Source organism: Stegostoma tigrinum, chromosome 22 (assembly GCF_030684315.1).
Source record: "Stegostoma tigrinum isolate sSteTig4 chromosome 22, sSteTig4.hap1, whole genome shotgun sequence".
Classification (NCBI taxonomy): domain Eukaryota; kingdom Metazoa; phylum Chordata; class Chondrichthyes; order Orectolobiformes; family Stegostomatidae; genus Stegostoma; species Stegostoma tigrinum.
In genome coordinates this window covers 13477143-13502822 of record NC_081375.1, presented here as the reverse complement: position 1 = coordinate 13502822, position 25680 = coordinate 13477143, and the positions used below count along the sequence as shown (strand labels likewise).

The 25680-nt window shown below is 43.9% G+C and overlaps 1 protein-coding gene across 8 annotated transcripts in view; it reads right to left on the bottom strand.

Moving 5' to 3' along the window:
• Positions 1–25680, bottom strand: part of aatkb (apoptosis-associated tyrosine kinase b) — a 374036-nt gene that overhangs the window by 63618 nt on the left and 284738 nt on the right. For all 8 annotated transcript variants that reach the window (XM_048555198.2, XM_048555200.2, XM_048555199.2 and 5 more), the window contains 2 exons: positions 19551–19695; positions 2057–2136 (listed from right to left, as the gene is read on the bottom strand). In XM_048555198.2, the coding sequence (XP_048411155.1) occupies positions 2057–2136; positions 19551–19695 (225 nt within the window). The remainder of the gene's footprint in view (positions 1–2056; positions 2137–19550; positions 19696–25680) is intronic.

Genomic DNA, 25680 nt, shown 5'->3' with positions numbered 1-25680 from the left:
AGCTAATGTTTCAGTTTGGGGCCCTTTCACCTAAACTCAGACGGACTGTACAAAGATCACAGACCTGAAATGTTAGCACTGGGCAGATCCTTACAGGGTCACTGGACTCAAAACATTAACTCTATTTTTCTCTCCATAGAAACGGCCAGACCTGCTGAGTTTCTCCAGCGTTTTCTGTTTTTGCTTCAGAATCTTATGCTTTGTCCTAACTTAATTAGTCTTCCGCCTTCCATTTCACAAAACTCACTGGACAAGGTAGACGTTAGGAAAACTCAACAGGAAAACGGACGTGGGTAGATGTGGATTCAGCTCACTGGTTACACAACCTGCTTTGGAAATCAGATCACGCTGGTATGGGCACTGGCCACACACCCCACATCTAGGTACATTGGCATTTGACATGTGCCATGTTGTTCAACACAGACACTGAGCCAGAAAGATTGTCATAGCTGTCAGCAGGCCTCAGTCAAGCTTTTGCTCCAGGCTTCCTGGCACAGTAAGACAACAGCAATCTCCAACAGCAGGCCAGGGCCTACTCACAGCGGTTGGAGTGAGCATCGTCTCCTTATAAAGACCCAGCCCACCTCCCTGACTGACTCTTTTTGCCTGATTGTGGGCTGTTTCCAGCCTGGTTATGAGGGAGACAGGCAACTATTGTGGTGATTGAAAGTCAAAGACACAACTGGCACTACTGAAGCAGGTGGGGACGTGTCCCGAGCAAGTGAGTGGGCACTGCAGAGGGCATGCAGACTCAGTGGTGAAAGGAGGGTGTCACTGACATCAGAGACAGTGGTACAACATGAGCCTTGGTAGGAGTTGGGCACGGCAGCAGAGGCACAGTGAGGTATTGAAGAGAAGATGGTGGAATCTACCCCCCTGGGTGGAGTGGGGAAGGACACTGCCCTCCTCCTACACTGGCTAGCCATTCTTCCAGAATGAAGCTGTTCCAAGCTGGGCAGAGACCTCGTGCCAGTCTGGGCATGACGTGGTGTTGTGGCCTCCTCCTGAAGGCAGATAAAGTCCGGTGTCAGGACCATTCTTGTCCAGCAGGACCTCCAGGACTGGGGCCTATGAAGCAAGGTGTCAAACTGCCCCTCTCTGCCATGCCTAGGGGTAAATATCAGGAACCCTGCAGGGCAGCTCAGGACTGACGGAACTTGTCTGGGTGCGCAGCATGCTTTTAAAGATGGCGTGGGTGCATAGGACGATGCTGTCTTGGCAGCTGGTCATTAAATGTTGAGTCATTGTGGAAACGGCACATAGGAAGATGGGGCTGGAATCAGATGTGAGAGATGCCACAGTGGCACAATACGTAACGAATTTTCTGGTGAATTTGGTAAGGTACGGTGAAAAATTCAACAGGCCTCACAGCAAAAATCCTGCCAAAAACATGACTCAAGTCAGACTTACCAATAAAAATATAAGTTTTAGCCTTCAGTTTCTCTCTCCACAAATGCGGCTGAAGCTGCTGAGTCTTTCCATTATTTTTTGTTTTACCCCTTATTACCACTTTCATTCAGGCTCTCTCAGTCTCATTTCCATCCACATTTTTGCTAAATTCTCCCACCGACAAAAACATAACCTCACGGAGTTCATTAAAACGCCAGCTTTGATACTGGATTCAGAACACTTTGCCTCTTAAACAAACTGCAACTAACCTCCAATTTATTTAGTCGCAGATTCTGATTTTAAAGGAATATTGATACTTGCTGCTTTTCTCTCCTCATCAGGCTTTCTAAAAATGACAGATAACGTTGTCTATTTGAACATAAAGAATCAGGGTCAACCTGGCAGCTGTAACAATATTGATTAACAAGTCATCCCAACTTGGACAACATCTGATATTTTCTGCGGTTTCCGAATCGAAAGCAATCATTCATTTAGACACTCATCAATCAAACGCTAATATAAAGCACCCTGTTACTGAGCTAACACACCAGTCATTCTGCTTTAATGCCTGCTGTGTGTGGTGGGGAGGGAGCAGTTAAAGTCATTTGCTAAGTCCAAAAGGGGCAGTTGACCAGCGATAAGTTTAAAAGTAAAGAGATCTACTGACCTTTCCAAACCAACCACTGCCTGCCTCTTTTAAGTAGAGGAGGCTTTGACGGCCCAAGTCAGTCTGATGAAGGAAGTGCCCTGTGAATAGACACATATAAACAACAAGATTATCACTGGCATCTCCACCTCCTCCTGTTCTTCATCAATAATCCTTTCCCAAGGCTGTGAATCTAGACTGTAGGAGGTTATGGACTATTATGGCGTGACCGATCGAGAGAGAGAGAGACATGCTTATCCACCACAGTCTTCTTCACTGAGCAGCCTCTTGACAGGTGAAGTGGAAAACAATTTTGGACAGCATGCAACAGGAAGCAGAAACTGTGCAACTTCAGAGACAGACAGAGAGAGAGAGAGAGAGAGAGAAATAGCTGCTGCTCACTCCAGCCTCAGAGCCAAGGTAAACAAGTTGTTTACTGGGAAAAGATGTGACCCCTGTGGTAGCTCTCCTCCTCGCCTTGGCATTCTCCACCCCTGCAAATTACTGAGTGCAAGGATTGCGAGCACATGCTGACTTACTGAAAGAACTAAATTCTTTGTCAGTAACTTGTGGAGCTGTTGTCGCTTGGCTAGCTGGGGAATATAAAACAATTCCAACATTCCAGTAACATCAGACAGCTCTGAATTAATAAAGATAGGTTTGCATAATTTTCAAAATCATCAGAACATGCTGAACATTCTCGTCCTACTGTTCACAGGGCTGCAGGCAATGAATAACCAATTATAGAGAAGAGAGTTTTTGTTCGGATTAATATAATTTAGTGAAGAAAATCTGCGATATTCCTTTTATACCTACACATATTTTCACCCATGTATGTATACATTTCATATCGGTACATAATATATACATGTACTCATTCACACAGATATTACATATATCAAAGTGGACACATTTGCACATATACCAGACCAAGGTTGTTAATAAAATTACAATGATTTTGAAAGATGTATTGAAAAGCCTATTGTATTGACACAATCTCCAAACATCCCCACGCTGGAATGGTACAATCACAGACCGACTAACCCAGGAACCGTGCGTGTGTGTGCGTGTGTCTGTGTGTCTGTGTGTGAGACTATGTGTGTGTCTATGTGTGTTTGTGTGTGTGTGTGTATGCGTGTGTGTATGCGTGTGTGTGTGTGCGTGTGTGAGCGTGTGTGTGTGTGCGCGTGCGTGTGTGTGCATGTGTGCGTGCGTGTGTCTGTGCATGTGTGAGAGTATGTGTGTGCGTGTGTGTGAATGTGTGTCTGTGTGTGCCTGTGAGTGTGTGTGTATATGCGTGTGTGTGTGTGTGTATGCATGTGTGTGTGCGTGTGTGTGTATGCGTGTGTGTGCGCGCGTGCGTGTTTGTGTATACGTGTATGCGTGTGTGTGCGTGTGTGTATGCGTGTGTGTGCGTGTGTGTATGCGTGCGTGTGCGTGTATGCGTGTATGTGCGCGTGTGTGTGTGCGTGTGTTTGTGTATATGTGTATGTGTGTGTGTGCATGTGTATGCGTGTGTGTGCGTGTGCGCGCGCGTGTGTATGTGTGTGTGTATGTGTGTGTGTGTATGCGTGTGTGTGTATATGCGTGTGTGTGCGCGTGTGCGCGTGTGTGTATGTGTGTGTGCGTGTGCGCATGTGTGCGTGTGTGTGTCTGTGTGTGTGTACGTGTGTGTGTGCGTGTGTGTGTGTGTGTGTGTGCGCGTGTGTGTGTGCATGTGTGTGTGTGTGCGTGTGTGTGCATGTGTGCATGTGTGTGCATATGTGAGTGTGTGTGTGTGCGTGTGTTTGCGTGCGTGTATGCGTATGTGTGTGTATGCGTGTGTGCGTGCGTGTGTTTGTGTATATGTGTATGTGTGTGTGCATGTGTGTGTGTGTGTGTGCGTGGGTGTTTGCGTGTGTGTGTCTGTGCGTGTGTGTATGTGTGTGTGTGCGTGTGTGTGTGTGTGTGCGCGTGTGTGTGTGCAAGTGTGTGTGTGTGTGCGTGTGTGCATGTGTGCGTGTGTGTGCATATGTGAGTGTGTGTGCGTGCGTGTGTTTGCGTGCGTGTATGCGTGTGTGCGTGTATGCATGTGTGCGTGCGTGTGTGTGTATGCGTGTGTGCGTGCGTGTGTTTGTGTATATGTGTATGTGTGTGTGTGCATGTGTGTATGTGTGTGTGTGCGTGTGTGTGTGTGTGAGTATGTGTGTGTGTGTGCCTGTGAGTGTGTGTGTGTATGCGTGTGTGTGTGTGTGTGTGTGTGCATGTGCGCATGTGTGCGTGTGTGGGTGTATGCGTGTGTGTGTCTGTGCGTGTGTGTATGTGTGTGTGTGCGTGTGTGTGTGTGTGTGCGCGTGTGTGTGTGCAAGTGTGTGTGTGTGTGCGTGTGTGCATGTGTGCGTGTGTGTGCATATGTGAGTGTGTGTGCGTGCGTGTGTTTGCGTGCGTGTATGCGTGTGTGCGTGTATGCATGTGTGCGTGCGTGTGTGTGTATGCGTGTGTGCGTGCGTGTGTTTGTGTATATGTGTATGTGTGTGTGTGCATGTGTGTATGTGTGTGTGTGCGTGTGTGTGTGTGAGTATGTGTGTGTGTGTGCCTGTGAGTGTGTGTGTGTATGCGTGTGTGTGTGTGTGTGTGTGTATGCGTGTGTGTGTGTGTTTGTGTATATGTGTATGTGTGTGTGTATGCGTGTGTGTGCGCGCGCGCGTATGTGTGCGTGTGTATGTGTGTATGTGCGCGTGTGTGTGCGTGTGTGTTTGTGTATATGTGTATGTGTGTGTGTGCGTGTGTGTATGCGTGTGTGTGCGTGCGCGCGCATGTGTGTGTGTGCGTGTGTGTGCGTGCGCGCGCGTGTGTATGTGTGTGTGCACGTGTGGGTGTGTGTGTGTGTGTCTGTGTGTGTGTATGTGTGTGTGCGCGTGTGTATGTGTGTGTGTGCGTGTGTGTGTCTGTGTGTGTGTATGTGTGTGCGTGTGTATGTGTGTGTGTGTGTGCGCGTGTGTGTGTGTGTATGTCTGTACGTGTATGTGTGTGCGTGTGTGTGTGTGCGCGTGTGTGTGCGCGTGTGTGGGCGCGCGCACGTGTGTGTGTATGTGTGTGTGCGTGTGTGTGCGTGCGCGCGCGTGTGTGTATGTGTGTGTGTGCATGTGTACGTGTGTGTGTGTGTCTATGTGTGCGCGTGTGTGTGTGTCTGTGTGTGTGCGTGTGTGTATGTGTGTGTGTGTGTGTGTGTGTGTTTGTTTTGGCTGTGCCATCTTTAACAGAAGCCACTCTCTTTTAAGAGCTCAGACACTTTGTGAGAGGTGATGGCCTAGTGGTTTTATCACTAGTCGATTAATTCTAGTGAACCCTGGTAGTGTTCCAGGGACTGGGTTCAAATCCTGCCACAGCAGATGGTGGAATTTGAATTCAATAGATATCTGGAAGTCAGGGTTCTGACGATGACCATAGAATCATTGCTGATTACTGGGAAACCCCATCTAGGGAAGGAAACTGCCATCCTTAGCTGGTCTGGCATACATGTGACTGTGTAGTTGACAAAAGTAGGGATGGATAATAAAATGCTGGCCCGGTTAATGATGCCCACATCCCATGAATAAATAAAAACAAAGCTTAAGACAGGAACAAATGTTAACTAAGTGACAAGGGAGGCTGGACAGTTAATTATAACCAGTGAGACTATACCCCAGACAGCAATCCTTCAGTCCAACTTATCTGTGCTGCCCAGAATCCCAATCTGACCTAGACCCATTTGCCAGGATTTGGCCCATATCCCTCTAAACCCTTCCTAATCATACACCGATCCCGATGCCTTTTAAATGTTGTGATTGTACCAGCCTCCACCACTTCCTCTGGCAGTTCATTCCAGATACGCATCACCCTCTGCGTGAAAAAGTTTCCCCTTAGCTCCCTTTTTCAATCTTTCCCCTCTCACCTTAAACCTATACCCTCTAGCTTTGGACTCCTCCAACCTGGGAAAAAGACTTTGACTATTCACTCTGTCCATGTCCCTCATGGTTTTATAAACCTCTATAACGTCACCTCTCAGCCTTTGTTGCTCCAGGGAAAGAAGCTCCAGCCTATTCAGCCCATCCCCATCGCTCAAACCCTCCAACCCTAGCAACATCCTTGTAAATCTTTCCTTCACCCTCTCAAGATTAACAACATCCTTCCTATAGAGGGGCAACCAGACTTGTACGCAGTATTCCGAAAGTGGTCTGTGTCAATGTCCTGTACAACTGCAACATGAACATCCCAACTCCTATACTCAACGTTCTGACCAATGAAGGCGAGCGTGCCAAACGCTTTCTTCACCACCCTGTCTACCTGTTACTCCACTTTCAAGGGACTATGGACCTGCACCCTCCTAGGTCTTTTTGTTCAGCAGCACTCTCCGGGGCCCTACCATTAACTCGAGAAGTCCTGCCCTCGTTAGCTGTAACAAAATGCAACACCTTGCACTGATCTAAATTAAACTCCATCAGCCAGTCCTCAGCCCATGGCTAAGGTCCGGTTGTCCTGTGGGATAACCTTCTTCACTGTCCACTCCACCACCAATTTTGGTGTCACTTGTAGAATGAAACACATCCATCACTTGCTCCAGATAACTTCCCTGCGTCCCTCCCCTCACTTTGAGATGGTGCCAGTAAATCTTTTACCTCCATCAGGCCTCATCTCATCTTAAGCACCTTTGGCATTTCGGCAATTGCTCTCTAATAGCCACTGGTCTGCTAAATGCAGGTATTACAGAGGCTTTTAAAGCTTTCAGACAACTGTCTCAGTTCCCAGGTGAAATCGGCAAACTAGCAACATTGGCTCGGCCAAGCTGGAAGTTTTAAATTTTTGACCCCAGCCTGTCTGGACCCAGTTTGTCCTGTTCAAGTATCAACAGGCAGCAACTGCATGTGACACCAGTGAAGTATCTGTTGTCCTTTCTCACCTCTCTTTGGCAGTCAGACAAGTCATTTTGAAGTGATCAAATGTCACATACAGCAAAAGCAGGAAAATAATTACAGAAGAAGGGTTAGAATGAATATTGCAGATTACATCGCAAACAATCCACTGTTTATTTGCATTCCACAATAGTTATTCCCACAGCGCACTTTATATAAAACCTCACAATTAGTGTAATGTGAAGAGCAGTGGTCAAGCTTCATTGAATATGCAGTTAGTTTAACCAATGCTATTTAGATGATGTTTTCTTACGCTGCGATTTCACTTGATCATGAAGCTGTTAACAACATTAATGGTTCAAAATCCAACACATAACGAGATAAGATGGAAGAGGTAAAAACAGGCACTTTAGCACTGGCTTTGCAATTTGCTGTGTTGAAAGGGTCCCAGCTCTGCCAAATCTGAGGGACCTGCGGGAACATTGTTTTGGCAGCCTGGGCAACAGCTCCTCCTGGTTATGTTCACAGCTTGGAATTGGCACCACTTCAGCACAAATGGCATTCAGTCGGTCGTTTTGTTCTGAAAGGCCTATGTGAAAAATGAGACGGGTGCAGTAGACCAGAGCTGTTCAGAAAAACTAAACACTAACGTGTTGGCTCAGACCACTGTTCCACAGACTCTGTTGAACGTGGCTACTGCTCCTGCCCCCCTCTGCCATTAGCTTCCTCTCCTAGAACAACCTATCTATCCAAGGTTCCCATCTGTCCTTGCACACCACACTGAATCAGCGCTGAAAACGTCAGCGACTCGCCAGACGCAGAAATGATGATAATGTTTGCCCAATACAGCTGTAGGTTTACTGCTTCTTGTGAAACCCAAGAACAAGCAGTGGCTTGACGAGGCAGCCATTAGGAAGGGGTCTTCTTGCTGCATCAGGATGGCCTGTTGGAAATAACTAGCCATTCCTCAGGCTACAGGCACCAGTCAGCAAGAAGATGGCAAATATTTTGCACCATGTCCCACCTTCTAATCCACATGATTGGGACTGAGTGGGGCAGGATGGGGGAGCACACACAGAGGGTCAGGCAGGACGGATAGGTGGCAAGAGTGGTCACAGGTGAGTCAAAGCTGACAGTTTAGTATAAAGCCAGGAGGGGGCACTGCTGGTCCATACAGCATCCCAATCAAGAGCCTTTTTGATTTTTTCTGATAACAACATCCTCAGTAGTCCCTTGAAAGACAAATCTAGGTGTTGACCACCTGAGAATATTGACTGATTAAATTCAGGAATTTGTCTGGACACTGCATCATGACAAGGTGCCCTAAACTATATGAAGCACATAGCTGGCACAGAGTCAGTATATGCACACCAGATTTCAGCAGCGAGTGCAGGTGGAATTTCTCAGTCCCACGTCAGACCTGCCTTGTCTGCGCTCCCATCAACTCAGTGACACACGGGCTCATTGTACCTTTTGTTACACCTCTCTTCATTTCATGCAAATATCATTTCAGCTACTTAATCACCTGCTTGTTTCCTCTCTGCATCAACACGTGTACACATGTGCGTGTGTGTGTGTGTACACATTTGTGTTTGTGTCTGAGCAAGCACATGTCTCTGTCTGTGTGTCTGGTTACTTTCTCCTTTCCTGCATCCAGCACCATTAGAACTAATTGTTGATCGAATCCCAAGCCAGTTGATGATGCAGCAAAGTAGGCACAGATGCAATTTCCTTGGTGACAGAGTTGTTCACAGAATGCAGTATTACGTAAATCTGTTTCCTACCTAGCAACAAGTCAAAGCCCCGATAGTCTTTCTTGATGCTATGTTGAAATGAAATGAAATCAACGAAATTAAAACAAATCAATGGTTTAACTCTAACCATCCTTTTAAAGGGGCACTGGAATAAAAGACAACAGACCCAAGTGAAATGTGGAGACTGAAATGACAAATTGATTTTGTGAAATGACTGTGCTCTCCAAACCCTGGAGTGCCACCATTTGCAGAAAGCCTGAAGCTAATGGACACTCTCTTTGTACTGTATACTTTACACTTTAGAACATAGAACATCACAGCACAGTACAAGCCCTTCGGCCCTCGATGTTGTGCCAACCTGTCATACCGAACTCAAGCCCATCTAACCTACACTATTCCATGTACGTCCATATGCTTGTCCAATGACGACTTAAATGTACGTAAAGTTGGCGAATCTACGACCGTTGCAGGCAAAGCGTTCCATCCCTTACTACTCTCTGAGGAAAGAAACTACCTCTGACATGTGTCCTATATCTTTCACCCCTCAATTTAAAGCTATGCTCCCTCGTGCTCGCCGTCACCACCCTAGGAAAAAGGCTCTCCCTATCCACCCTATCTAACCCTCTGATTATCTATTATGTTTCAATTAAGTCACCTCTCAACCTTCTTCTCTCTAATGAAAACAGCCTCAAGTCCCTCAGCCTTTCCTCATAAGACCTTCCCTCCATACCAGACAACATCCTAGTAAATCTTCTCTGCACCCTCTCCAAAGCTTCCACATCCTTCTTATAATGCGGTGACCAGAACTGTACACAATACTCCACGTGCGGCCGCACCAGAGTTTTGTACAGCTTCACCATAATCTCTTGGTTCTGGAACTCAATCCCTCTATTAATAAAAGCTAAAACACTGTATGCCTTCTTAACGGCCCTGTCAACCTGGGTGGCAACTTTCAAGGATCTGTGTACATGAACACCAAGATCTCTCTGCTCATCTACACTACTAAGAATCTCACCATTAGCCCAGTACTTTGCATTCCGGTTACTCCTACCAAAGTGCATCACCTCACACTTGTCTGCATTAAACTCCATTTGCCACCTTTCAGCCCAGCTCTGCAGCTTATCTATGTCTCTCTGTAACCTACAACATCCTTCGTCACTATCCACAACTCCACCGACCTTAGTGTTGTCTGCAAATTTACTAACCCATCATTCTACGACCTCATCCAGGTTGTTTATAAAAATGACAAACAGCAGTGACCGACCCTTGCGGTACACCACTAGTAACTGGTCTCCAGGATGAACATTTCCCATCAACCACCACCCTTGGTCTTCTTTCAGCAAGCCAATGTCTGATCCAAACTGCTACATCTCCCATAATCCCATCCCTGCGCATTTTGTACAATAGCCTACTGTGGGGAACCTTATCGAATGCCTTGCTGAAATCCATATACACCACATCAACCAGTTTACTCTCATCTACCTGTTTGGTCACCTTCTCAAAGAACTCAATAAGGTTTGTGAGGCACAATCTATCCTTCACAAAACCATGCTGACTATCCATAATCAAATTATTCTTTTCTAGATTATTATAAATCCTATCTCTTATAACCTTTTCCAACACTTTACCAACAACTGAGGTAAGGCTCACTGGTCTATAATTACCAGGGTTGTCTCTACTCCCCTTCTTGAACAGGGGAACCACATTTGCTATCCTCCAGTCATCTGGCACTATTCCTGTAGACAATGACAAGTTAAAGATCAATGCCAAAGGTTCGGCAATCTCCTCCCTGGCTTCCCAGAGGATCCTAGGATAAATCCCATCTGGCCCAGGGGACTTATCTATTTTCACACTCTTGTAGGATTTCTAATACCTCTTCCTTGTGAACCTCAATCCCACCTAGTCTAGTAGCCTGTATCTCAGTATTCTCCTTGACAACATTGTCGTTTTCTAGAGTGAATACTGTCAAAAAATATACATTTAGTGCTTCCCCTATCTCCTCTGACTCCACACACAACTTCCCACTACTATCCTTGATTGGCCCTAAGCTTACTCTCGTCATTCTTTTATTCCTTAAATACCTATAGAAAGCCTTAGGGTTTACCCTGATCCTATCCGCCAACAACTTCTCATGTCTCCTCCTGGCTCTTCTCCACCAATGAAAGTTATGGGTTGCATAACAATTGCTAAAGCAGTCCCATTGCACCTGTCAGTCTGCTGATCATCTTGTAAATCCTTCCAATGGTTCACACTGATGTTTCCAGGAGGAGGGTGAATGTACAAAACAAGAGCTTCTGAAGTGTTCAACAAATAGCTACTGTACATTACTTTTTCACAAGAGGATTAACAGACTGTGACATTACAGTTTGAAACATTATTATTTTTGCAAAGTATATATTATGTTGATGCTCAGTAATGCGAGTGGATTCAAATCCATTAAAATCCATTCCTTTCAGCAAAATTGATCACACTTTATTTTAACTTTCTTTAAATAAAACACCCTGATATGCTAGGAATTGATTGCATGCTTTCTGCTTTGTTCTCATGAATAAATATAGAATGTTTAGTTGCTCAGTGTTGAAGCACAAATGGTGGACAGTGTAAGGCTTAAAAAGAATCAAACTATGTGAAAGTCCAAGGCCTGTAATGTAGGCATCGAGAAAAATTACCTTCAAATATATTGTATCTTTCATGTTCTGTCCAATGGATTTCTCAGTCAAGGAAATGCTGATAAATTACAATCACTGTTTCATTGAGGCAACTCTTACACAAACAGCATCCACAGTAAATCAAATACTTGGAAGGAAAAACAAATTGCAGCGTTTTAGGAAAGAGAAAGGCCATGGGACTAATAGGATACTGCTTTTTAAGAGGAGGTACAACGATGGTTTCCTTCTGTGCTGTATAGTTCTACGTAACAGAATTTGAGACAGAGGATGCTGGAGAAATTCAGCAGGTCTGCCAGCATCTGTGGGAGACAAACCGAATCAATGCCTCATATCCAGTTTGCCTCTTCTCTTCCTGAAGTTCTGATAAAGAGTCATAGAATCCCTACAGTGCAGCTAGAGGCCATTCCGCCAATCAATTCTGCACCAACCCTCTGGGGAGCATCTCACCCTACAACCCCACATTTACCACGACTAGCCCAATTAACCCGCACTGCGGGAGGAAACCAAAGCACCCAATGGAAACCCACACAGACACAGGGAGAACATGCAAACTCCACTCAGACAGTCACCCGAGGGTGGAATCAAACCCGGGTCCCTGGCGCTGTGAGGCAGCAGTTCTAATCTCTGAGCCACCGTGCCATCCACAAGTCATTCTGGACTCAAAAAGCTTATTCTGTTTCTCTCTCCACAGACACTGTCAGACCTGCTGAGTTTCTCCAGCATTCTCTGTGTTTGTTTCTGACTTCCAGTGTCTGCAGCATTTTGCTTTTACTAACAGAGACTGAGTGGCAGTGGACTTAGTTTTAAAGACCTGTAAAGACTGAAGGAAGAAGGGAAAGACTGACGGAGGAAATGTGCTGGCAAAGACTGAGTAGTCAGTCAGTGATGAATTTCATTCCAATAAAATAAGAAACAAAAGGAATCAGTACTGTATATTCATGGAATGGAGATGAAACAAGAAAGGGAATTTCAGAGGATCATAGCGGCGCTGATGAACCAGAGAAAGATAAAACAGAAAAAAAAACGAAAGAAGATTCTCTTCACACCAATTAATAATTTACCCTCTGATCTGTCATTGTCTTTTATGTAATATGTCAACACTTCTCATTTGCCACTTCTGCAATGTGTGATACATCACCCTTGCTGTTTCAGGGTGAGAGGACTGTGCAAACAGATTGAAAGTATAAATAGATCTGACAGGAACAAATAGGACAAATGGTATAGAAAATTGTGAAAACCTGTGATTTACATTGAAATCATTACGGAGGAGATAAATGACTTCCAATGTACAGTTGTAACGTGGATTTTAAAGAAAATCACACTATATCTCTGCAGTAAAGTTCCACTGATGGAACACAGGCCTAAGGATCTGTGGGCATGTTTGCATTCTGAAGTTGTATTGGCCTTAGAATGTTCTAGAGCAGAGGCCATGAATCCTCTGCATATTAAAGCTTCAGTACTGGTTTCTTGTAAGCTGTGACTAAACATGCCTGCCAAGTATAGTAACACATTCTTTTTTATTTTTGTGTTTCTTGAGGAGGAATTTTTCCGTTTTGGGTATCCAGGAGCAGCAGGTGAATTCAGCACAACCTACACGCAGTTAAATTCACTCTACGTTAAAACCAGCGTGCTTTGGCCCTGATCACAGAGAAACACTCAGCGGGGAGCCAGCACGGCTCTTTCACAGCATCAGTGCGAGATTGCTAATGCGCAAGAAATCATAATTGGGTGAAGGCTACCTGAGCTCATTTCTGATAAATGTCTTATAGCCAGATACATAGGTTTGGGCAAGTTAAAAGTCCTAGATGTGAAAGGAGATTGTCAAATCCACCACAATGATCACCTGCCTGATAGCCTCACTCATTGTGCTGCTCTACACCGGATGAGATCCCATAAGACAGCAGTCAATGACACTCAATGATGACTACAAAGAAAAGCTGCTCAAGAAAATTTATTGTTCCATATGACATAAATTAACCTTTTTCAACTTTAATTAGAATCTGTCATCAAACCAAGGGATCTTCGGGCATCCAGCAGCAGTGATGACAAAGGGAAAAGACAATCAACCAATCACATTGAAGCATTCTTACTGACAGCAAACCAGGAAGTTAAAAGTTCCCATTATCTCAGTTAAAAGTTATGATTATCCTTTCCATTTTAATATCACTTTGCAAACTGTGAAATAAACAATTGGGAATGTGCACGTGGGATTAAAGCTGAAATATGACAAATAAATCTTAAAATAGAATTTGTATGTTGAATTCAGCATAATGGAGAATTTTGACATTGCACAAATGTAACATTAGTTTTGTTTGAGTACCAGGTAGGATATTTACCAATAGTTATGAACTTAGTACCTGCTCAAAACCCACCTACACATCAACAACAGCAAAAAGTTTTAACATTTTAGATGGACATCAGGATGAGACTAATGATGTAATAGATTTCACGACTTTCCATTAATTGCAGACTACGGGGACTTAGCAAAGTACCTTCTTCTGAAATGCAAGGTCAAGGACAAACCTCTGGATTGATGTGTTTAACTGTGTCCCATATGGGCTCCAGAATCTCCTGTCAGTTTTGGGGGACAATGACACATTAGTGCCACAAAATGTGTGCCACTGCTCCTTTTATATCTGTGACAGTACTGAAAATTATCTTTAAGTGTGCAATCAGGTAGTTTCAGAGATAGTAGGAACTGCTGAAGCTAGAGAATCTGAGATAACAAGGTGTAGAGCTGGATGAACACAGCAGGCCAAAACACATCACAGGAGCAGGAAGGCTGACGTTGCGGGCCTAGACCCTTCTTAGAAGGGTCTGGGCCCGCAACGTCAGCCTTCCTGATCCTCTGATGCTGCTTGGCCTGCTGTGTTCATCCAGCTCCACACCTTGTTAGCTCAGGCAGTTTAAGAGTTTATTTTGACGTGTTGAAGTACATAAGATGAAACATGCAAGGATTCACTGTTTAAGAGCAGTTTTCAATGAAACCTCCTGAACATGTTGAGGAAGCGGAAACATCCTGGGTTCAAAGTTATAGGAAACGTGTAAGGTTTAGCAAATCAAAGTGTCATTTTGCAAATATATGGAATGGCAACATAAATTTACAAAATACTTACAGCCTAAAATTTTGCAAGGCAGTTATGATAAATGATTTTAAAAATGCTTTATTTTATTTGCTTATCTTCTCTGCTGACTATAAATGCTCCTTTTGGATTCTCTAAATTAATTCCTGGCCAGTTTGAGTCTCAGGTTCTGGGAAAGCTGCTCTGTCATCAGTTGGCAGGTGGCCCTTGATAGTGGGTGACGGTGACATTCCCTCCCAATCTTCATTACACAGATTCAGAATTGCTACAGCACAGAAAGTGACCATTTGGCCCATCATACTGGTACTGGTTCTATGACTGAGTGCCAAAATTCTGCCTTTTCCCCACACACCTTCTAGTGCCTCTCTTGAATGTTTCAGTTGAACCTGCCTCCACCCGATTTCCAGGCAGTGCATTCCGGACCCTGACTACTCACTGGGTGAAAAAGATTTTTCTCACGTCAACCTTGTTTCATTTGCACATCACTTTAAATCCATACCAACTTGATCTTGTTTCCTTTCTGAGTGGGATTATCTCTGAGAAACTGCCAACACCATGAAAGTGCAATATGAGGAACCCTGTTGCATAGCAGCCTGCTTTGTTTTTAGGAAGGGCCGCATACTTGCATTATATAACCAGTGAATAATGGATTATGCTAGGCTAGGAACAGAAGCAAAATACATTGTCCTTGTGTTTCACATTGTTCGGCTCATTCCAGCTGGACGTCAGATTATTACTACATTTTGTCACCGGTACACCAATCATCATTCATCAGTCTGTACCTTCCACAGCAATGCACACGAGAAGCTATTACAGCAGTTCCCCTGGTGTGGGGATTTGTGTAAATAATTTCATACTTGTTTCGAAGGACATCAGAAGGAGAGTATGTCACTCCTACACATTGGGGAAAATGGCTGTGGTCATGTTCAAGGGTTTCACCCTACATTTTTTTTATTAAGTATAACACACGTGTCCACCAGAATCTATTCCATTGCATTTCCATTAACTTTTCTGGATTTTTAAGGAAATGCATGGAATTTTACAGCACAGGTGGAGGCCATTTGACCTTTCATGCCTCTACCAGCTCCCCAAAGAGATTCCCATTCTGTAACCCTCTAAAGTCACCACTTCCAAATATATCCCCCACTCACTTTTGAAACCTCCTGGGGAATCTGCCTCCATCACTCCACAAGGCGGCACATTCCAAATCCTGATAACTCCTTGAGTGAGGAAGTTTCGCCTCATCTCACTCCTAACTCTCTCGCTGACAGTCTTGAAATATGGGCCCCTAGTTACTAACATACCAACTAGTGGAAACAGAATATCTTTCTTTATTCTGTCAAAAGTGTTCATTATTTTAAATACCTCACTCTGATCCCTCCGCAACTTCTCTGCTCCAAGGAGAATAAGCCCAATTTTGCTAAACTTTCCTTATGTCTAAAATCCCTCATTTCTGGTATCATTCCAGCAAATCTCCTTTGTACTCTCTCTAGGGCTTTAACATCCTTCCTTAAATTAGCTGCCCTGAATTGAACACAATACAACAGATGTGGTAGAGGCATGGCATTACTTCCTTGCTTTTAAAGATTACACCTTTACTTATAAACCCAAGAATCCTATAAGCCTTCTTAAGAACTGTTTCAACTTGTCTAGCCACCTTTAGAGAACCATGGACACAAGGTGCCCCTGCTCCTGTTCTATCCTCAAAGTTGTACCATTGGGCCTACATTGTCCCTCCACATTTCTTCTACCAAAATGCATTACCTCACATTTCTCTGCATTGAAACTTATCTGCCAGGTGCCTGCCCATTTGGCCATCTTGTCGATGTCCCTTTGAAGATGCTCAGTGCCATCCACTCAGTTGACTATTATCCCTAGCGTAGAATCATCTGCAAATTTAGAGACTTTGCCCTCAACACCGTCTTGAAATTGTTTTCATAAATCAGAAAAAGCAAGGGTCCCTACACCGATCCCTACAGAACACCATTTTCAATTCATCTCCAGTCTAAGAAATGCCCATCTCTGCCTTCCCTCTGTTTCCTTTCTTTTCACGACTTCTAATCCATGCTGCCAAGGACGCAGCAATCCCAGACATTTCAATTTGCTAGGCAATCTGCTATGTTGGACTGGATCGTATGCTTTCTGGAAGTCAAAATGTACAGATCCACAGCACTACCCTCATCCACTACCTATGTCACCTCATCAAAATAACTCAAATAAATTTGTCAGACATGACCTGCCCTTGACAAAGCCGTGTTTACTGTCTCGTATTAGCTTATTTTTCTTCAGTGTATATTTATCTTATCCTGTGTCATGGCCTCCATCACTTTTCCCACTATTGATGTCAAGCTGGCAGGTCAATAGTTTCCTGGGCTGCCTTTCGCCCCATTCTTAAACAACAGTCTCACATTTGTGATCCTCCAGTCCCCTGGGGCTTATCCTATGTTCAGAGAAGCTTGGAAAATTTCTGTCAATAGTTCCATAGTCTTCTCCCTTACCTATCTCAGCAATCTAGGATGCACCCTCTCTGATGAAGGGTCTAGGCCCGAAACGTCAGCTTTTGTGCTCCTGAGATGCTGCTTGGCCTGCTGTGTTCATCCAGCCTCACATTTTATTATCTTGGAATTCTCCAGCATCTGCAGTTCCCATTATCTCTGCACCTTTTCTCTACTTTGAGTGCTGCCAGCCTTTTTAAGACCTCTTTTTTATCTATCACTATACTGCTCAGTTACTGAACACCCACATTTTCAATTGGGCCGTTGTCACCATTTTCTAGTTTGGTAAAGACAGAAGCAAAGTACTCATTTAGTACCTCTGCTATGTCCTTAGCTCCAGTGAGCAGCCTAACTCGCTTGTTCCTTCCGAGCCCCGCTCTATACTTCCACAGCAATGCATCCGAGAAGCTACTGCAGCAATTCCGAGAATCCTGGTTCAGAGAATCTATCACCTTTTACCATTAATAGATTTGAAGAACATTTTACTATTTGTTTTAGCACAGTCTGCCATCATTTTCCTCATGCTTCCTCTTAGCCTTCCTTATTCCAGCCTTAGCCTCTCTTGCATTTGAGATATGCTTCCTGTTTATCATGGTCCTGCTATTATGATTCAGGTATGCATCATATGCCGACTTTATCTTCCTTTTTTTCTGATCAATATGCTCAATCATCCAGTCTACACTAGCTTTGGATGCCCCGTATTTATTTCTCATGGGTATGTACCTAGCCTGCATTCTATTCATCTCTCTTTTGAAAGTCTCCCATTTTTCATCCCCTGTTTTATTCACTGAAATGCATTTCCAAGCAACTTACACCAATTGAAATGTTAGACCCCTAAAATCTGTCCTTTTTCAATCTGGAATCTTAGTTCTAGGCTTTTTAAAATCATTTTCCAACTTAATATTGAACTCTACTGTATTAAGATCACTATTTTCCAAATGCTTTACCACTCATGTTTTCCACTTGGGTCTGCCTCATTTTCTAGGATCTGATTCTCTGCACATCCTTTGAACCTTTTAGCCCTAAGAACGATATCCAACTCCTCCCTGAAAACATTCAATGTTTCAGCCTCGATAATAAAATGTGAGGCTGGATGAACACAGCAGGCCCAGCAGCATCTCAGGAGCACAAAAGCTGACTTTTCGGGCCTAGACCCTTCATCAGAGAGTGTGCTCCTGAGATGCTGCTGGGCCTGCTGTGTTCATTCAGCCTCACATTTTATTATCTTGGATTCTCCAGCATCTGCAGTTCCCATTATCAATGTTTTAGCCTCAACCACTTTCTGTGACAGAGAATTCCAAAGGCATACCATTCTCTGACTGATGAAATTTCTCCTCATTTCAGTCCTAAACCCCTAAGACTGTGACCCCTGGTTCTAGATTCCTGGTCATCAGGGACATCCTTTCTGCATTTGCTCTGGTTAGTCTTGTTTAAGTTTAGAGGCCTCTATGAGATCCCCCTCATTCTCTTAAACTGTAGTGAGTATAGTCCTAATCAATCCAGTTAGGCTTCAAATGTCAGCCCTTCCATCCCAGGAATCAGTCTTTTTTTGGATTGCTCACAGTTAAGTTTGGGTCAGGAAGCGAGAGAGAGCTGAGAGTGAGCTCGAAACCCAGTTACCAGCAGGAGGAAGCAATCAGGGTGCTGGATAGTGGGGAAAACTGTTCTATTTTAGAATCCCCAAACAAGGCTTTGGTCTTTGGTAAATGCCCAATCACAGACAGCGTTAAGATTTAAATAAACATGGAAAAACGGAGCAGGAGTCGGGCCATTCAGCCTTTCAAGTCTCCTGTAATGTTCAATAGGATCACAGCTGATCATCCAAATCAGTCCCCGTTCCCATTTTCTCCCTATTTCTTTTGATTCCTTCAGCTCTAAGAGCCAAATCTATCTCCTTACAGCTGGAACATAAGTCGGTCATTTGTTCACCGTCTCATATCATAAGAAATAGGAACACAAGAAGACCATTCAGCCCCTCGAGCTGGCTGTGCCATTCAATAGGATCTTGGCTGATGTGACAATCCTCACACACATTTTCCTGTTCTTTCCCCTGTAATCCTTGACTCCCTTATTGGTCAAGGATCTATCTATCTCAGCCTTAAACATACCACGACAACTGTGCCCCCACAGCTCTCTGTGACAAGGAATTCCAAAGAGTGGCAACCCTCTAAGAGAAGAAATTTCTCCTCAAGTTAGCCTTAAATTGGCACTCCTTTACCTCTTAAGAATCTTATACATTTCAATGAGATCACCTCTCATAAACTCCAGTGAGTACTGTCCCAACCCGTCCAACCTTTGCTCATTCTACAATCCCTCCACATTAGGAACTTTTTCTTTTGTTCATTCACAGAACATGGACATCACTCCAGGCCGATATTCATTGCCCATTTCTAATTGCACAGAGGGCAGTTGAGAATCAACCACATTATTGTGTGTCTGGAGTCACATGTAGGCCAGAACGGGTAAGGATGGCAGTTTCCTTCTCTAAAGGACACTAGTGAGCCAGGTGTGTTTTTCTGACAATCAGCAATGGTTTCACATTCATTATTAGACTCTTAATCCCAGATTGTTATTGGATTCAATCATCCTAGAGAACCTTAATTGTCATAGCCATTATTCACAAAGAAATGTGGGCTTGTTTACCTGGTCTTGCAGATGGCTGGTTTGACACGGGAAATGAGACTTCTGTGAGTGGTAGGATATAAACCTCGGGTCCATTCTGTGACGAGGAAGTGGTGTGGGGTGAGAATTCTCCTGTGTAATCCTCTCCCTCATTATTCTCAAATTCCTGCAAACAAAACAAGAACAAAGTGAGTGTTTTGTCTTAGTTCTTTGTTGGATTTGGGGGAATGCACTGAATTCTCAGGGAGTGCCAGTCAACCTTCACTTTTTGTGTTAACACACAATGGGACTGAGCGAAATCTCCTTCTGAAGCAGTTTTCCCGTAAATCAAAAAGCCGTAACGAAATGAAAGAGATCAGCCCTAAAGTAGTTAGGATCATCCAACTCAGTGCCCTGTTCCCATTTTCTCCTTTGGCTTTAAGAACCAAATCTATCTCCTTATAGCTTGGACACAAGTTGGTGATTTGTCCACCTTCTGATAACAGGCAACTTGTCATTTGACCATAAGAGCATTAGAAACAGGAATATTGGGCCCCTCAGGCCTGCTTCACCATTCAATAGGATCAATTCAAAAGTAACAACATATCAGCCAGTTCAATCAATCCCCTTCTTTGAAATACTGGTTGCAGAAACATCTTGTGAGCCAAGAAACCTCAAGAGCTGAGTGGAAAGTATCAGTCCATGTTCTCACTAATTAGTGTGTATTCTAATTACTGGCATGAAAAGACCACAGTGTTTTCAGGTTTAAAGGTTATATACCAATGCAGCAAAGTGCTAAAAATTAGGATGTAAGGACAGGAGGAGGCCATTTGGTCCCTCTCAGCCTGTTCGGCCATTCAATAACATAACGGCTGTCCTGCTATCTGACCTATTTTAATGACGTGCTCCAACCTTTTCCAAACCTTTGCACCTCCAGGATTCAAGCTGGACAAGCCACAGACTGAGGTATGGATATAAGGGCAGAATATTCTGGGTTCCATCTCCATGGTAATAAAGTGAAAATAGCACATCCACAAATGCAAACATCAGCTATGATCTGAACAGGAAACAAGAGAGGTCCTGCTCTCTAAATCATCTTGTATGAGGTCAACAAGATATGATAGTCATGCTAACAAGCAGGAATTGCCCCCTCCTTCAGGCTAAGAGCTATTTCAACATAACATAGAACACAGAACAGTACAGCACAGGAATAAATGTCTGTGCTGGCCATGATACCATTCTAAACTTATCCCACCTGCCTGCCCATATATTTCACTAAATCTCAGACACCCTAATAACAATCCCATTACAGTTTTTCAAGATGGTGTCCTAATCCAACACAAAGTACCTTATTTTGTCAAAAGCTTTTGGCTACTTCTTCCCTTATTCATAGGATCCCTACAGTGCAGAAGGGCGATTTGGCCCATCAAGTCTGCACTGACCCTCCAAAGATCAACTCCCAGCCTTTACCCTTAATTACCATGGCTAATCCCCCTAGCCTGCACATCCCTGGACAATATGGGCAATTTAGCATGGCCAATCCACCCTAACCTGCACAACTTTGGACTGTGAGAGGAAACCAGAGCACCTGGAAGAAACCCACACAGACATGGGAGAATGTACAAACTCTACACAGACAGTCGCCTGAGGCTGGAACTGAACCTGGGTCCCTGGTGCAGTGAGGCAACAGTGCTACCCATCACACTGGGTGAGTTTTCTGTCTCTAAACTTTATTGAGTCTAGTTGCCATCAGCCGTGGTGGGATTTGAAGCCATGTCCCCAGAACATTAGTTTGGGCCCAGTGGCCCCGCTACTTCACTACTTCCTCCTCTGATTTGCTTCACATTCACAGCAGATTTAACAGCCTGATTGGGGGGAGGCTTGATACAAGCAGTTAAAAAATGTGTAAAAATGTGACAAGTCAGAAAACAGTCAGATTTTTAACTTACTTATGGTCAGTGCATGTCGAACAGAGTTCAGCACCATTGCTCTGTAATTCCATACAATGGATCGCAGTGAGACTTCACTTCAGCTGTGTGTCAGTCACTGGTTGATCTGGCAGCTCAGCAATTATATTGTTAATGATGGCTGTTATTTTATACCCTGATTATCCAGTTTAGTGTCACTCTTACACAGTACTTATTATATATTCTGAGCAAAATGTGTGGTCCTGTGATTCAATGTGATTCGATTTACTTTGTCATTCTTACCTCAGGTGTTCCTCCTCTGTCTTTCCCTAATCTTCACAGGAATTCAGGAAGTTCTGTGGTTTTGGGGAAATATCCCAATGATCGCGGTTTTCTCTCATTTGTGAACTCATTTCAATTGAAGATGTTGCTTTCTAACATTATATTTCCCACAGAGTGTTTTAAAAGTGCACAAAGTTTCCTTAACTGTATCCATGCTGCACATCAACCACGCCATACACTGGCAAATTTCACATGCTTTAACCACACACTCTGAGTAAAATGACTTATTTCAGCATGTCACATTTGAAAAATAAATCATAATGAGATTCAAGATCAATGGGAGATCTTAACCAAGATGCAATACTTGAAAAGCCTCATTAAAGTGATCCCTACCTCAGGATTATCAATATCGCCCTTTGATAAAAATTGAACTGAATTGAAGGATTTCTGAAGACTAATATATGAACCAATCACCCCAACTTTTACAACATTGCCTCACTTTTGCTAGTCTTCTATCCCTATTACTCTTTGCCTTTTTGGGTTGCTCCCATCCACTTTATTCCTGTCCCCTCTACAACTCACTTAAAACTAGTACAATCCAAAGATTCTTCATTTTCTCTGCTTTATCCTCTCTCTCTCTCTCACACACACACATATATATATCTTTGATTTCTCTCTACTTTACCATTATCATATTGTCATCATCCATCACTCCAGAAAATTTCACTCGGTGTCAGGGGCATCCTTTCTTTACCTTCAAGGCACATTTTATGAGAAAAAAATTTGTGAATCTCTGTTCAGTGCAGAAGAGACAATCTGGCCCATTGTGTCTGTACTACAAAAATACACTACTACCTACACTAATCCCACTTTCTCACACTAGGCCCACAGCCCTGAACATTATGACACTTCACTTCAAATACTTATCAAAGGCTGTGAGTTTACCTGCCACAACTACCCTCTGAGGGAGAGCATTCCAGACCCCACCACATTTTAGTGAAGACATTTTCATCAAACCCCTATAAACCTCCTGCCTTTCACTTTCAAAGTGTGCCCCCTTGTTCTTAGCTCTTTGACTGAGGGACACAGCTGCTTTCTATCCACCTCACAATCTTAGACACCCCTAGCGGGCCCCCATCGTGCTCCAAAGAAAAAAGCCCGAGCTTTTCCAGCCTCACTTCTTAGCTGAAATGCTCCAGCTCACGGAACACCCTGCTGGGGTCCCAGTCTAAAGATGTAACATGAGCTCCTGGATGAAGTCCTGGATATCTGCTGGTGGTTGCAGCCATCCTGGAACTGGGCTGCAGTCTTAGGTGACACTACTGTACAGCTGCTAACACCCTGGATCCAGACCCGAAAGCCTTCATGAGAATAAACACAAGTCTACTGCGATAAAGCACAGAATAGAATTTCCACATGCAACGAGAGAATCATGGCATAGGGGACATCGTGATTGCAATCAACACGTTCCAACTGAGATAACAAGGTGTGGAGCTGGATGAACACAGCAGGCCAAGCAGCCTCTTAGGAGCACAGAATCTGACGTCTCGGGCCTAGACCCTTCATCAGAAATGGGGGCGGGGAAGAGGTTTCTGAAATAAATAGGGAGAAAGGGGGAGAAGGATCGTAGATGGATAGAGGAGAAGATAGGTGGAGAGGAGACAGACAAGTTAAAGAGGTGGGGATAGAGCCAGTAAAGGTGAGTGCAGGTGGGGCGGTAGGGAGGAGATAGGTCAGTCCAGGGAGGATGGACAGGTCAAGGGAGCAGGATAGGTCAGTAGGTAGGAAATGGGGGTGCGGTTTGAGGTGGGAGGAGGGGATAGGCAAGAGGAAGGACAGGTTAGGGAGGCGGGGATGAGCTGGGCTGGTTTTGGGATGCAGTGGGGGGAGGGGAGATTTTGAAACTTGTGAAGTCCACATCAATACCATTGGGCTGCAGGGTTCCCAAGTGGAATATGAGTTGCTGTTCCTGCAACCTTCCAGTGGCATCGTTGTGGCACTGCAGGAGGTCCAGGACGGACATGTCGTCTGTGGAATGGGAGGAGTTCCTATTATCTCTGATACATTCCAACGGTGTTTGCTCATTGTCTAAAATACCAGCAGCCCTCTGTAAAAATCCTAGTAATGGTACGCATTTACCAATATTATCCCAGTTTGCAGCTGGCACCACGTGTCGCTCATCTCTAATCACCCCCGAGATGGTGCAGATGACCCACTATTTGAACTGCTTGCAGGTCCATTTGCATAAGTGTCCCCACAGTGCCATTAGGAAAGGAGCCTTTGTTCCAACTATTTCCGAATGGCCTGTGCAGGGATGCTATGACACACCTCTTGAGCAAGTGGGACTTGAAACCAGGTCTCCTGGCTCAGACATAGGGACACTACCACCACACCACAATAACCCTCTTGCCTTTGCCCCGAAATAGAAGTGAAAGTGAGACTCACCTCCCGCACATGATCACCAGTCTCTTTGAAGCACAGCATTACAACTGAGACTGTTCGGTGCCCTTATACACCAATACATAAACAAATGGTCACTGAATCAAAGGAGGAGATTTTGGCTCCAAGAAAGGCACAAACAGGAAAAAAAAAGAGATGAGGTGGATTGTGGCAATGACCAAGTGACGATAAACTAGGCTTGGTCTCATGAAATCATAAAACTGAAAAAAGCAAGTGACAGCAGTGCAGTTGGAGCATGATAACACCTACTGGTACAACTATCTAGCAACTTCTGGATTGTCAGATTAGAGCAGGACGAGGATCTAACATCAGAAAATTCCTACAATCAAATGTCAGGAATCTTGGAACGCTTGCTGCAGCTCCCAAAAGTAGTAATTAAAACTGGATTAGCGCATTGTATCTTTTAACACATGTACAGACAGACATTTTTCATTGAATCCAAATTGATTTTCAGTCAAATTCACCCTGTTTCTCTAACAATATAGAAGAGTTGCAATGAGGCAAGAGCTCAAAATCACCTCCACCACATCTTGCCTACCATCTACAATCAGAGCATCTCAACGTCCCAAAATAATAAGAGAAGACGACCAGATCACCTTACCTTTTATTAAGCACAACCCTTTAGCGTAACTTCTAGAGTGGCACCAGCAGGGAGACACACCAAAACACTTGATCATTCCTTTCAGTGTATTCAGAGATGGCAGTCAGGGCAAATATTATTTTCTGACTGAGGCGTCACTGCTTGTTGGCTCTGTCAACATTGACAACACCAAGAACTTTGTTTAACACCAGCTCCCAGAAAGAAACTCTGCCTCTTAAATAATCACTGGGGTCTCAGTCTTTTGAGTTATTTCAATCTCCAGTTTCACCACTGTACCTTCTGGGTGGGATTTGCTGTCTGATCTCTGCCTCAGAACTTCGCCCTGTTGCAGAGAGGTAAGGAAAGTCTTTGCAGGAATTTCTTTTTTTTCACACAGTTACATTGACCATGGATAATGTGGTAAAGTTCCTCTGAATAATAAAATGACATATTGTCAAATGTTCTCTTTGTTCTACTCCTTTCGTGCAGAATTTTCTGGTTGAATTTATGGCCTTTTAAATCACCAGTCAGCTCTCTGTCCCAGAACCACAGCACAGTGAACATCGGTGATTGCAATCAATGCATGCCAACTGAGTTCACACTTTGTCTAAAATGCCAAAAGCCTCCACAAGAATTCTAATTATGGTAAGTATTTCTTGACATTATTCCTGCTTGTGAGGTGGCCTCCAGCTAATTTACATAATGACAGAAAGGTCTTTATAATTTGTAACATTTTTCGTCCATTAATTATTTGAATAGCTTTGAGCTTGACTCTTCACATTCCAAATCACTAGATTACAAGGTTAATTCAAAGACTGAATAAACTGCACAAAAGCCATACACTGGCCTACTAATGCATATTTGATTCTAAACAGTAAAAGTAATCTCCCAGTTGGATCAGAAAAATGAAATATGAAGCAATTAAATAGGCACAAAACAGAGG